Source organism: Colias philodice, chromosome 22, assembly GCF_061535455.1.
Source record: "Colias philodice isolate Cphi_HAF_F1 chromosome 22, ilColPhil1 Martin Lab GWU primary, whole genome shotgun sequence".
NCBI lineage: Eukaryota > Metazoa > Arthropoda > Insecta > Lepidoptera > Pieridae > Colias > Colias philodice.
In genome coordinates this window covers 2,498,283-2,512,166 of record NC_143107.1, presented here as the reverse complement: position 1 = coordinate 2,512,166, position 13,884 = coordinate 2,498,283, and the positions used below count along the sequence as shown (strand labels likewise).

Genomic DNA, 13,884 nt, shown 5'->3' with positions numbered 1-13,884 from the left:
TTGCCTGGATTTACACATAGGATACTTTTTATCCGAACTGAACACTTCTGTGGGATAAAACAGGATTCACGATATAACCTAATTCCAAGCGGGCAAAGCCGCGGTCGGAATGATATTTTTTTAACTAGAAAAATTGTTTAAAAAAAAACACAAAATATATTGACGCATGTATTTATTTTTTGCACTCTATTATAATTGTAATTTCATTCATTACAAATAATCAAAATAAAATAGCCAGAACAAAGTTAGGCCCTGGTAGGGTAGGTAGGCAGGTACAGCAATGTGAGACGAACACTGGCTTATTTATACCAATAATAATGTATTATAAACATTAAATTAAGTTTACAACAAAAATACATAATATTAGCTAATGTGAAAACGAATCAACCAATCATCCCACAACAATGAAATGTGCACACAAATATTAATCCAAATCGGTTCATGTGATTAGGAGGAGTGACTGCAGCGCCATCTTCCGGGCCCAATTGTGTTTCCAGATCACCCAGGAACTCAATTTAATATACTTACACAAAATTTTTCGAAATTAAAACTCACATTACTATGTAAATATGAATATAAACCTGTTTTAGTACTAAGCAATTTCCCGCACAGGTGTAGTAAGTATAAATGAAATAAATATCAACATCAAATTCTTTATACAACATACTTATCTACCACCTACTAAGAAATGTAATTCTTGAAATTTTTTATATATTAATATATATTCTTAATTTAAATATAATACTACTCCAATGAGCTCCTGTTCCATATCACGTCCGCCATACTTCCACTAAGTTCACCATGATTTTTTATTTCTTTGCACTTTGTTGCTTTTTGCTAAAAATGGAATCATGCGATAAAACCAGTAGAACGTTGATAACATACATTTTTGACTGAATAAAGGTACTTACGAAGGAGTGGGTTCACATTGTGAACAATCAGTGGGTTTATTTTCCTTCTGGATTCCGGATTTCTGAAAAGATTATCTATGCTATAAATGAAAAAAATCTAACACATTCGTTATGTACTTAAAACAGGGGTACATATCAAACATCGTCTATAATACAATTATCATCAAATTTAAAATAAAACCAACTTCTTCATTAATTTGTTCCAATTGTAAGCATTCTTTTTTCTCCAACCTTTATGTTTCTTTTTCTTATTTTCTTTATTGTCCCCATTTGTCTCATTTTGTCTTATCGTGTTGTCACCCTTTTTTACGATTGCGCGAGCGACACAAGTTCCCCGTGTGACGGCCGTAGCGGGAATGACTCGTGCAGCGATCGGGGTAGGAAGGTACAGGGCGGCTCTCGCTATATTGGCTGGTCGCGCGCTAATTTCAAGTATTTCTTGTTTATTTCAAAACCATCGCATATTTCAAAATTCTAAATCGGTAGACGTATAGGTTGTATATTTTATAGTTAATATCCAAAAAGTCGTAACTTTATGTTTGTTATTTTGAAGATGCCAGAGATTAAAAAAAAATAACAATGAGAACTTTGTATTTTTTTTCTATCGAGAAAATATCATGGAATCATGTTTCTAAAACGGTAGACGTATTGTGTTACTATTGAACTTTCTTGTCAAGAATTTTCATCACGACAACTTTAATAATATAAAAATTACGAAGGTTTGAAAAGGGCCGTAAATGTTAGAAAAATTAATTCATCACCTTAAAGTACCTTGCTTTCACGTATCTGCGAACAACTTCTGTATGAGGTTATTGTAGGTATATTGATGTGTTTATTTTTATTTGTGACTAGCGGTCCGCCCCGGCTTCGCCCGTGGTATATATTTCGCAATAAAAGGTATGGCCTATGTTCTTTCTCAGGGTCTAAAGATTATCTGTGCCAAATTTCATCAAAATCGGTCCAGTAGTTTATGCGTGAAAACCATACATACATACATACATACAAACCTTTCCTCTTTATAATATTAGATGATATTAGTATAGATATTGTGCTCGAAGAATAAACTGTTCATGTATTAATGAACAAACGGGAATGCTAATATCTATTTTTATCTAGTATATTTTATCTCTAAACTTCTAAAGTAACTCCACATCTTCAGGAAGAGTGCATACATTACGGCTATCAAATTTCTAAGAACAAGTACCTATATCTATATTACATTATCTGTATTAATCCTCAGCCTCAGTGTTATTTTTGTTTAAAATTTCTTACATTTTATCCTATAATACTAATATGTTACTCAAATGATAGAAAACGTTAATATTATTGACTGTAGATGGATGCTTATGAATCTCTCAAGTCTCATATAAAATCAGCTTAGCACATCAATATGAAATTTAGTACACAGATAGATGCAACACATAGTCTGCAACACATACTCTTCCTTTAACTGACCACTACTGTGGTATAAGTCAATAGGATAGCCACCAACGAAAGAAACGGAAATTATTTATCACTATATCAGCCATCAGGTGACACATATTTTTGTATATCTCATTATGTGTTCTATACACGTGTTTTATACCTACTTAGCTAGATAACTGTATATTATGTACCTTTAAATTATCTAAACTGTAAGTATTAGCTTTCCGCCGTGTAGCAACCAGAAACCGTGTAGAACAGAACCAGCATACCTAGTTCCCATTTTCTGGATTTTATCCTATGTGCTCTCTCATGTCTCAAACTATGTCTCTGTAACATATTTCTTGAAAGTCGGTTTAGTGGTCTAAGCGTGTAGAAGAGTCAGTTACTTTTGCATTTTTAATATTAATTAGGTATAAGGTCTAGGACATATTATATATCTAGTTATATACTGCTGCATTAGCGTGAAGTGAGCAGCAGAATTGGTAGTCAAGTTATCAAATAAAAGAAAGACACACATATTTTAACTTTATGTATAATATTAATGTAGAGTCGACGCTTCGGCAGTCTTCGGCCAGCTCGCACCAGGGAATCATCCATCGCATCCACATCCCTACAGAAGATCGGCGTGAAATACATACTTAGTACCTAGGTACTACGTAGCATACGAATGATCCTGTATTTCTTGCAATGATTTCTAAAAGGGAAAGCCCTTTTCAGTCGATACATTTAGTCCCGTCGTCAACCCTTTCTTACTTTAAGTTTGTTTTAAGTTTTAGAATTATTTTTTGTGAAATCTTACATACTTTTTTGCCCTGTAATACCATCACTCTACTAAAAGAAATTAATTTTGTACCTACACATAACACAGATTCATTTTTTTATAATGTGTTCAATGTAAAACGTTGCTATACCTACTAGACTACTTATAATTACGAAAAATTCGTTCATAATTATTATTTTTTATATTTTTTTATTCCAGATAGGGAAGCACTAGACCACAATCTCGCCTGATGGAAAGCTAAGATGCGGTCTAAGATGGTACCTACGTGCATTCTATAAAAAAAAATCGGCAAAGGGAAACGTGAATAGTGATGAAACCGACACAAATTTAGGAACAAAAGTTTGATCATTGATGACATGCGACATCTTTGAATGTTTTAAAGAAAAACATTTACCTAAACACATTGTACCTACTAAAAATAATAATCATCAATAAAACAATTATTATCGGAAAGAACTATTAAAAATCTATTTATAAAACAATGAAAAAGTAATTAAAAGATTGCCGCCAAAAGATGACAGACAATCCCAAAATAACTGTCATCATGAAACAATTGAATACAAATTGCTTTTAAAACATTTTCACTTTTAAACTGTTTATTGCTTTACAATCGGAATTATGTTGTAAAAGTGAAAACGAATAATTACAAGAACAAAATATAATTTCAATTTTAAGTACAGTTAGCGAGGTCTTTGTGAGATTTATTATTTTATGGTTTTAGTTTTAAACATTTTGTAATGCTAATAATGGTGGCCAAAATCCAATAACTAGTTGTAGTAGAGAAAAAGTCATAGATAGAGACTAGAATGGTAGAAAATATATGAAGGAGCAAGGAACCCACAATTATGTATTATTATTAAAACAAAAAAATATGTAGGTACCTATATATAAAATTGATTCTGTGAATTGTTAACCTTACAGGTTATTTAAATACTCAAACTTTCGAAGTAACAATTTGAAATATTGAATCGATTTTATAGGTATACCTATAACTAGCCTTATTAAAAATTACATTAATTCATAAACTATGTGCTAGATATTTTATATTCAAGTTTTTTTATGTAAAATATAAAATACATAGACTATTTTATGGAGTTGAGAAAGAAATAAAATTGTAACGTCGACGGACGCCCAAATACCTACACGTACAGAGTCATTTCTAAGAAATAAATCGCCAATTTTCACTTATACTTGTTTCAAATTGATTGCGATACACATTATGAAAAAACGTACATTCCTTACGATTTACATTCTTAATTATTCCGGCATATGTATTAGTTATCGAAACATTGTAATTTTGCTAAAAAAAATCAAGTAACAGATTTCAACTAGTTTTCAAAGCATTCATTTTCCAATTATTTTTTAACTAGAGTTGTTTAAAATAACAATTGAATAATCTAAAATATAGAACATATTGTTATTATATTTCCTATATACCTACCTACCTATAATCTAAACTAATATTATAAAGCTGAAGAGTTTGTTTGTTTGTTTGTTTGAACGCGCTAATCTCGGAAACTACTGGTCCGATTTGAAAAATTATTTCGGTGTTAGATAGCCCATTTATCGAGGAAGGTTATAGGCTATGTATCATCACGCTACGACCAACAGGGGTGGAGCCACGGGGGTGAAACCGCGCGGAGCAGCTAGTAAATTATAAAGAAGAGATAGCAAAAATATGTTTAGCTGCGCCTCGCGGTTAAACCCGCGGCCGCGTGGCTCCGCTCCTGTTGGCTGTTGGTCTTAGCGTAATGATATAATAAAACATATATCCTATATCCATAGCCTTCCTCGGCAAAAAGGCTATATAACACCGAAATAATTTTTCAAATCGGACCAGTAGTTCTTGAGATTAACGTGTTCAAACAAACAAACTCTTCAGCTTTATAATATTAGTATAGATATAACACTCAATAATAATGCAGCTTTCTTCAGCTTTTAGTGATTATTTTTTAGTTAAAGTGTCAGTTAAACACACAGGTTACCTAGTAAGGGGTACCTGGAAGATACTGTTCAATGTAACAAAATCATGTATGAATTCATAAAATTTAATAAAAATTATTAAATAGACTAGCCGCTCCGCGCGGTTTCACCCCCGTGGCTCCTCTCCTGTTGCTCGTAGCGTGATGATATATAGCCTATAGCCTTCCTCGATAAATGAGCTATCTAACACCGAAAGAATTTTTCAAATCGGACCAGTAGTTCCCGAGATTAGCGCGTTCAAACAAACAAACAAACTCTTCAGCTTTATAATATTAGTATAGATTATTTAATAAAGATTGATTGATTTATTTAATAATCTTTAAGTTAATCCATTGCAAACAATCAAATCTTTCCTCCTCAAAATATTAGCGAAGGGATATTTATCATTATAATAACCGGTAATTTGTTTATTAATGAATAGGATTATAAACATTATAGGAAATCCACTAATTTCGTTAATATTTTAAACAATGTTTATTTGTTAAACTTAGATTAAGGTTCCAAAGAATTCTATGACTTGTCTTCCAAGTATTATTACAAACAATAGGGTTTAGACCGTTATTTTCTATTGTTTTAAGTTTTACTATAACGGGGTTTAAATTTTTGTAGTGTTAACAGATTATAAGGTGATTAGAGTAGGTACTAATCCTTTTTCTGTAATACTGTAAAGTAAGACTAAAAACATTAGTAATAATCCTTTTTTTAAAGTGAAACTTTTATTACATCGTCTCAAACTTTTTGGTCTGTGTAGCGCATGTCGCGTGTATCGCGGCTACCGAGTAGGTATACCTACTCGGCAGCCGACCGTCACGCGACATGCGCTACACAAAGCAGTGTTCGGAACCGTTCGAACAGTTTCACTTTTACCGTGGTTTCATAAAACCACACAACATTTTTTCATTATGAAAAGAATAAGTATAATATACCTACCAGTTTTGTTAAAATACCTATAATAGGTACCAATAATTGGTAGTAAATTCGTGTTTTAAAAAGTAAAATTGACACGATTTTGTAAAGCATTTAGTTATGAATTTTGTTCTCTCTGTTGTTCCTTGTGTAATATGTTTTGTCTCTCTCTTTAAAAATAAGTATCACAACACTACCAAATTTGTATAAATCCTGATTCATTTAGAAAACTCGAATTCAAAAGTTTTTGCAGGATTAAAAATACATAACTGATACCTATAAGTTATATCTCTTTACTTCACTACTTATACCAAAATAAATGCAATATGTATAGTTATGTATGTCTTGTTTTTGTTGCTCTATGTATTTAGACTTTTTCAGAATATAATCACGGACAAAATAGATATCACTTTTTATACATTTTATGCTTGTTTCATGTATTTTCATTAATTGATAACATAATCAAATTCTTTTTCGTTATCATTCTAGCTTAGTATTTACCTTGTAAACTTAAAATAATTGTTATAAATGTAACTGAAATGTCTTAATTTTAAATTATATGTATTAGCAATCTTTAATATAATAATTAATTAATAATCATGCTTTTCAACTTTATTTAAATGTAAAAAGAACGAATAATATTTTCCTGTCCTTTTTTACTCGTTTTATATTATGAATTTTAAAACATCCGTTTTATAATGGTATTTAATCTCAACAATCATAATTGTTTGACCATATTACATTTTTCGTAATTTCATAGTACTTCTTTTGACGTTTTATAAATTACTAGCGACCCGCCCCGGCTTCGCACGGGTGCAATGGCGGCCGGCCGGTACCGCCGCAAACGCTACGTCCCGCAATTTTTAAATCTGTATTATCTTCGAAAATGTTCACTTAAATCATACGGTGTAAAGGGCCATATAGATCTTTATTAAATGAACAATTATTCAAGGTATTTAATTCGTTAAGGATTTATGCTGTATTGGTTAAAATCGCTTCGAAAATTAACCATTATTTGTCGTAAAAGTAAATGACAAAAAAAAGTTACTGTGAGTTATCCATAAGAGATAGACTCACATAAACCATAGCGGACTTTTCTGTAGACCTTTTCAATGTGTACAATACTTAGTACATTATTTTGATAAAACTCGTAGGGTTCAGCCTGCGTTTGCAATGTAAGCGGAAAAAATGTAATTATTTACGACATCACATTAGAAACCTCAAAAATAACAGTACTTCTCCATTATTTAATGGATGTTATTATACATATAAACCTTCCGCTTGAATCACTCTATCTATTAAAAAAAACCGCATCAAAATCCGTTGCGTAGTTTCAAAGATTTAAGCGTACCTACAAAGGGACATAGGGACATAGGGACAGAGGGACAGAGAAAGCGACTTTGTTTTATACTATGTAGTGATTTCAGTTCAGTATCAAAGAAAATTTCTGTCTTTTTTTTTCGTATAAAATGGCAGGAGATAACAATAACATTATTTTAAGCTTTGAAATATGTATCTATAAAATTTGCCATTGCTAAATGAAATTCTATTGAAATTTACTTTATGATCGTAAAAAAAGTTAGTACAAGTATTAGGTGTGTTTTATTTATTTAAAAATTCATACCAAAATTAACTTGCATAAATAAAGCTAAATAATAATTTGTCATGGCTCAAATATAATAATTATCTAAAAATTGAGTAACACATATTAATAAATTGAAAAAATAGAGTCATGATGACGAGTCTCTTTTCGATTTTACTTTTTTAATATTTTGTACATTGTACCGCCGCGCCAGGAAAATTTGAAAACACATTTAATATTTTAATGAAAATTCAAAATATAGTATTGACTACTTTATGAAGTACTAGCTGCTCCGCGCGGTTTCACCCCCGTGGCTCCTCTCCTGTTGGTCGAAGCGTGATGATATATAGCCTATAACCTTCCTCGATAAATGAGCTTTCTAACACCGAAATATTTTTTTAAATCGGACTAGTAGTTCCCGAGATTAGCGCGTTCAAACAAACAAACAAACAATCAAACTCTTCAGCTTTATAATATTAGTATAGATTATGATCGCAATACGTTTCAAGAAGAGATACATTTTAGCTATCGCTATAAAATGATCAGCAGCTTTTTGAATAAATTGCAAACTAGTTCTCGATAATTCTACTAACAATGTATTTTATTACAAAAACGATACCAAGTACTAGAATACATTAGCATTATTTATTAATTCGCACCTTTAATTGCGTCTAAAATATGTCTTTTACTATGTACCTAGGTAATTTTATTACAAACTAGCTTTCCGCCCGCGGCTTCGCCCGCGTTCTCAAAGAAAAACCCGCATAGTTCCCATTCCCGTGGGATTTCCGGGATAAAACCTATGCTATGTGTTTATCCAAGTTACCCTCTATATGTGTGCTAAATTTCATGCAAATACATCCAAGGAATAAAAAGTTTCATACAAACTTCTATCCCCTATTTTACCCCTTTAGGGGATGAATTTTCTAAAATCCTTTCTTAGGGGACGCCTACGTTATGACATCTACCTGCATGCCAAATTTCAGCCCGATACGTCCAGCGGTTTGGACTGTGCGTTGATAGATCACTATATCAGTCACCTTTGAGTTTTATATATATGTATATAGATATAGTTTAACTCTTTAAGACCTTTTAACATTTACTGGCCTTAAATTAATCATATAATAATTACCATATTATCCAGTATTACTAGTTACTTTATTTTAATGCAAAGGATATAAATGTTTTAACATTTATACATATAGTAAAATCACAGTTGACAGATATATACTACGTACATACAGTTAGGAAACTAAGCCCCCCCCCATGAAATTATGACGTATAGCTATAGGGCTGTTACTTTTTGATATTTAACCGACTTGAAAAATAAAGGAGAAGGTTATCAATTCGGCCTGTATATTTCTGTTTGCTTTTTTTCGCAGTCGATTTTGTGGTAATTTGGAGATTAAAACCCGTTAAAATACAAAAATGGTGTAGCCTAAATACCTATGAATTTACAAGATGAAACAATCCGAATTAATACAGCTTGTAAAAGTAAATACGTTTTTATCAGTGCTATATTTCGAAATCTAGTTTTGTTATGGACGCCGAAGGCTATTTAATGTACCTAAATTATTTATAATGCTTGATATTTGTATTATACATATATTTAATAATTATTTTAAACCAGAATTTACAATACTTGTATGTAGGTATACCTACTAAATTATTTTTAATTAAAACGATAAATTAAATTAAATTAAAAAACACAAAATATGCAAAAATAAATTAAAATTATTATTATACGAGCATAGAACCTCTACCTTTTTGTTTTAGGAAGAAAAAGAAAATAGTTTGACAGGCTTAGTGCTTGACAAAGTGGAGACGCCACGTATCGATAAAAATACAATAATTATAATATCTATCTTTTTCTTCCCTAATATTTAAGTAATTATGCACATAAATTTAAACAAGATTTTTTTAAGGTTTCCTTTTTTTATATTTTCGTGCTCTTCTAGATGCGTGAAAAATAGATGCGATCTTTAAACAGACTGGACTCCTAATAGGTACTATTTGTAGCTATCATTTTGATAGAAATTAAAAAATAGTCTCTTTTTAACTTGTAGTCAGATATGGTATTTACAAATATATTTATTGAAAGGGCTACAAACTGAAACAATCGATATTTATTTAATGTGAATTGACATCACTTTAAACTTTTTTCCATACTATATTCAAAATCTGTGGATGTGTCACCCGCTACTATCGATCCCCCTCAATACCCTTGTAAACACGCTTGATGGGGGGGAGCCATTTCGAACATTTTGTATGAAGTTTCCTTACTGTATGTATCTGTATATTGTGGTAAAATGCTATAAAACTGTCATTTTCTTAAATAAACGACTGTCACTGTTTAGAAGTAAATAGGAAGGCATTTTTTATTATTATGGCGATTTACTGTAATCATAATAGGTATAAATAATAGATATCAAAAAAATAATTAAGAGATCCGAATATTGATTAAACGTATTATGGCATTTATTATTTAATTTTAGACTAAAGGGCTTGCATCTCTCTACAGTCTCTACATTGCATTCGTATCAAGTTATTATAAAAAGAAAGTCAATTTTTTATGTTTTTGGATGAATACATTTACGATATATGTATACATTTTGTTAGACAAAATGTAGGTAAAAACTTTTGAGATAGAGTCCATCTTTACTCAGTTTTAGGTATGTCATGATATAGGCGATGTTCTTTCAAGCAAAACTAATAAACCAATTTTAATGAAATTTGAAAGTTATGTAAATTAACTATGAAAGTACCTACCTAATATGTAGGTATATATAACAAATCGACTAGTCATACGTAGGTTTTAGTTAGTACTTAGTATAATATAAAATTAAGGTTAGTATTATTTAAAGGGAAGAAGGTTAAAAAATAAAGTCTTTAGTAATTGGCAACTTAAACGATGATTTAATACATTTTATCTATATTACATAAGTTTTGTACAAAACAACTTTTCAGTTAATACCTATACAACAGATTTCAATTCGACATTTTGCGAAAAATATAAAAAAACCTAACTTACGTATAAAAGAGATTATGGGAGAGTATTTTGTTCGATAAATTAACAATTAAATAAAACATTATTGCAGTGTTTGATTGTTTTATTTAAATTTAACATTATTACGTTCAATGCAAGGAAAATGCTTTAGTATAACTATATCTACAGATAATTTCTGTTATCTTGCTCAATATACCACTTCTTATGATTATTTCATACAGAGCGCTGAGACAAACGTCAAAACGCTAAAATAGTACTTATACGCTATTCGATACAAATTGACATAAGCGTATGATGTTTTGCCTAGGATTCGGTCACCCTACGTCATCGTCGTTAGTAGTGTGACCGAACCATTACCAAAATGTCATGAGATTACGTCAAAAAAAATTGCATTAGCAGTTTCTATTCCTTAGCGTTATTCTATTCTCTGACATTCGTCTCAGCCTGCTTGTCGGTAAAGAAAAAATGTGTCAAAAACTAACTTTTACAATAGATAATCCATTTTTATTTTGATATTCTATTCTTCGCAACTGTAATAGAATATCAAAATATCCTATTCACAGGAACATTTACAAAGATTCCATTTGATAAAACAATATACATCTAACTAAACAAGTTCTTTGAATCAATTAAAAACAACTAAACAACTAATGAGATCTCCCACAAACATTAAAGAAAACTTGAAACAAAACGCAACAAGTTATTTCGCAAAAAATCGAATTAAAACGACAATTTGAAATGCCTAAATATCTAACTAATGGAGCAATTAGATAGGAGAACCAGACCTTTTCGTAATCACTGATTACATTACGTTACATTTACAAATATGTGATTATTAAGATAAGTAATAATTGTATACAGCATACACAGATAAGCGAAAAAGGTCTAGTTAACACAGCGACTAGGTTTGGGGCAACTTTCTTCATAACCAAACAAAAAACCAGTAAAAAAATCACAGTACATGAAATCAGTCAACAAACTTACAATAACAATGTATACGACAAACAGAACATAAAGAAAGCGACCCCGTCTCCTAACGATAATTCAATAATATCTTATAATTGGTTAATTTTATAATTTTGTCCAGTATACAACCTTGGCGGTTCCAATATGGCCGTCGCACTCACACTCATACGCGGCACAGAAATACACTAGTGTGTGTGTGGTCACCGCACATGCCACAAACCGAGGTTTAGAACACTTAGACGCGGCAACTTCACGATATGGTCCAAGCCTTGTGGAGTGATGCATGTACACCCGTACAAGTCTATGGCCTTCAGATTCAACAGTCCGTCGCCTAGCGCTCGCAGGCCCCTATCCGTGACTCGGGTACATTGCCCTATATTGAGTGTTTCTAGCTGCGATAGCCTCGCGACTCGCTCCAGACCTTCGTCCGTGAGTCGGCAAGCGCTTAATGATAGGGAGCGAAGTCCGGATAGGCCTAGAGTCGCGTGCGATAAGGCCTCGTCTCCAACCTTATCGCAAAACGACACATCCAAGGCCCGTAATCTGCCGCTTTCCGCCAAATGGGCGACGCCAGCGTCTGATACGCCGTCGCATGCCCGTAAATTCACATCTTCCAAGTGCGGTAGCTTCGCCAAATGTCGCAGACCAGCATCAGTGACAGCAACACAAAAAGAAAGATTGATTGATTTAAGTTTAGGAAGCCCCGTGGCGGCATGCTTGAGAGCCTCATCTGTTAACCTTTGGCAGTCTTGTAATCCTAAATGCTCCAATTCTGGAGTTCCTCTGGCTTCCCCACCGCCACATAAGTGAGCTATGCCATCATCATTTACATGCCAACAAGATCTTAGATTCAATCTACGCAGTTTTCTCAATCCCCACGCGATTAACAACAATCCTGTGTCTGTAACATTGCAACAGCCGCCTAGTTCTAACTCTTCCAAGTTTTTTAGTGACTGTGCTATCCTTCCAAGCGAGGAATCAGTTACCTGCTTGCATAGTGATAAATCTAGCCTTCGTAGCGCTGGTAGTTCGGTTGCGAAAGCGCTTGCAAGAGCTGCATCGGTCACGCTATAACAACCACTGAGGGAAAGCGATTCTAAACCAGGAAGGGCCGCCACGGCATCTCGTAAACCGCGGCGTAAGGAAAGAACTTGTAGTTTTCTAACGCCTCGCCTGGCTAGCGATGCAAATAGCACGGGCGCTGGTCTCCTTAAATGCAAAGCGGCTTCAACCCCTCGCCAAACGGACCGACGGTCAGCTGCATCTCTCCAAGAGCGACAAACTTGCGCGGCCCGTCCCCTGTCTCTCACGGGCAGTCTTTCGAATATCAACGCTAACAATTCGGGGTATAACCTCGAAATATGCGTTCCATGGGCCTCCGGTACCGGTTCTGGCACGTGAGCGGTAGACAAGTGCGGCCTGTGTAATCTGTACGGCGCGGTGCGGTTCTTTCTCCTGTTCACTGTGGGCAATTCGGTGAGACCTAGCCGGTCGTCGCGCCAGGACAACACTTCCTCCGTCCACGCACTCATCACTGCACTATAACATGTCACGGGTTGACGTTCGCGCGGTAGGAGCTGAGCGGACGTGCGCTCAGTGCGGGGTCTGAGCGCATACTGCCGGTCGGGGGAGAGCGGCCCCCGCCTGCCGTGGGTCGGGCGGCGATTGGTCGCGCTCGGCAGCACGTGACGCGCGTCGTATCGATTTGGAGGCTCTGCGGCGGCATTTTTAAGTTGGCGGCCGGAGTGCCCGCCTTCGCCCCGCGCGGCTCGTGACGCCCGCTGCATAGATTATGTATTGAATACACGTGGAAATTTGTATAGTTGAGTATTTAGAAAATAAAGATTTTCATGAATTTTAAACGCGATCTATTCATTATACCTATTATTAACCTGACGTTTCGCACACTTTGCAGCAAGCGGGAGGTAGAATTGGTCAGTCGTGTGGTGGAAAGATGCTGGTTCGAATCCCGCCCCGTGATAGTTGTTTCCTATTGTTTAAAAAAATTATAAATTACACTTGTTTATAATAAAAATGCAAAAAATATACATTCACAAACCAACAAAATACATGAAAATAACTCGCTTGCTACACAACTTGCTCTACATTCACATAATAATATAATATTATCAGTCAAATAACATGCAATCAACTCTACATTCATACACATACGGCATACATTGTACTAAGCATAATTTAATTAGATCTGAATTTAAATTCATAATGACCTGTTAACTAACGTTATTGTGTGTTAATTATAATATATAAATATTAAAATAACACATTTTTATTCCAAACAGCAACAGCACAAACAAACATAGTA

At 33.6% G+C, this 13,884-nt stretch overlaps 1 protein-coding gene and 1 long non-coding RNA gene across 2 annotated transcripts; both read right to left on the bottom strand.

Annotated features, from left to right (window-relative positions):
- Positions 1-233: 233 nt before the first annotated feature.
- LOC149478345 (uncharacterized) lies at positions 234-1,454 on the bottom strand. The gene is made up of 3 exons (XR_016317432.1): positions 1,143-1,454; positions 912-973; positions 234-837 (listed from the first exon to the last, which is right to left on the bottom strand). It is a non-coding gene; the product is annotated as an uncharacterized LOC149478345 (long non-coding RNA).
- Positions 1,455-10,484: 9,030 nt separating this feature from the next.
- Ppa (F-box and leucine rich repeat protein partner of paired) lies at positions 10,485-13,284 on the bottom strand. The gene has a single exon (XM_089709197.1). It carries the CDS (start codon positions 13,091-13,093, stop codon positions 11,762-11,764), a length of 1,332 nt encoding a protein of 443 aa, XP_089565323.1. The 5' UTR covers positions 13,094-13,284; the 3' UTR covers positions 10,485-11,761.
- Positions 13,285-13,884: the final 600 nt, after the last annotated feature.

Excerpts from the sequence above, each read along its gene's own strand:
- Ppa (XM_089709197.1), bottom strand. The coding sequence starts at position 13,093 with ATGAGTGCGTGGACGGAGGAAGTGTTGTCCTGGCGCGACGACCGGCTA.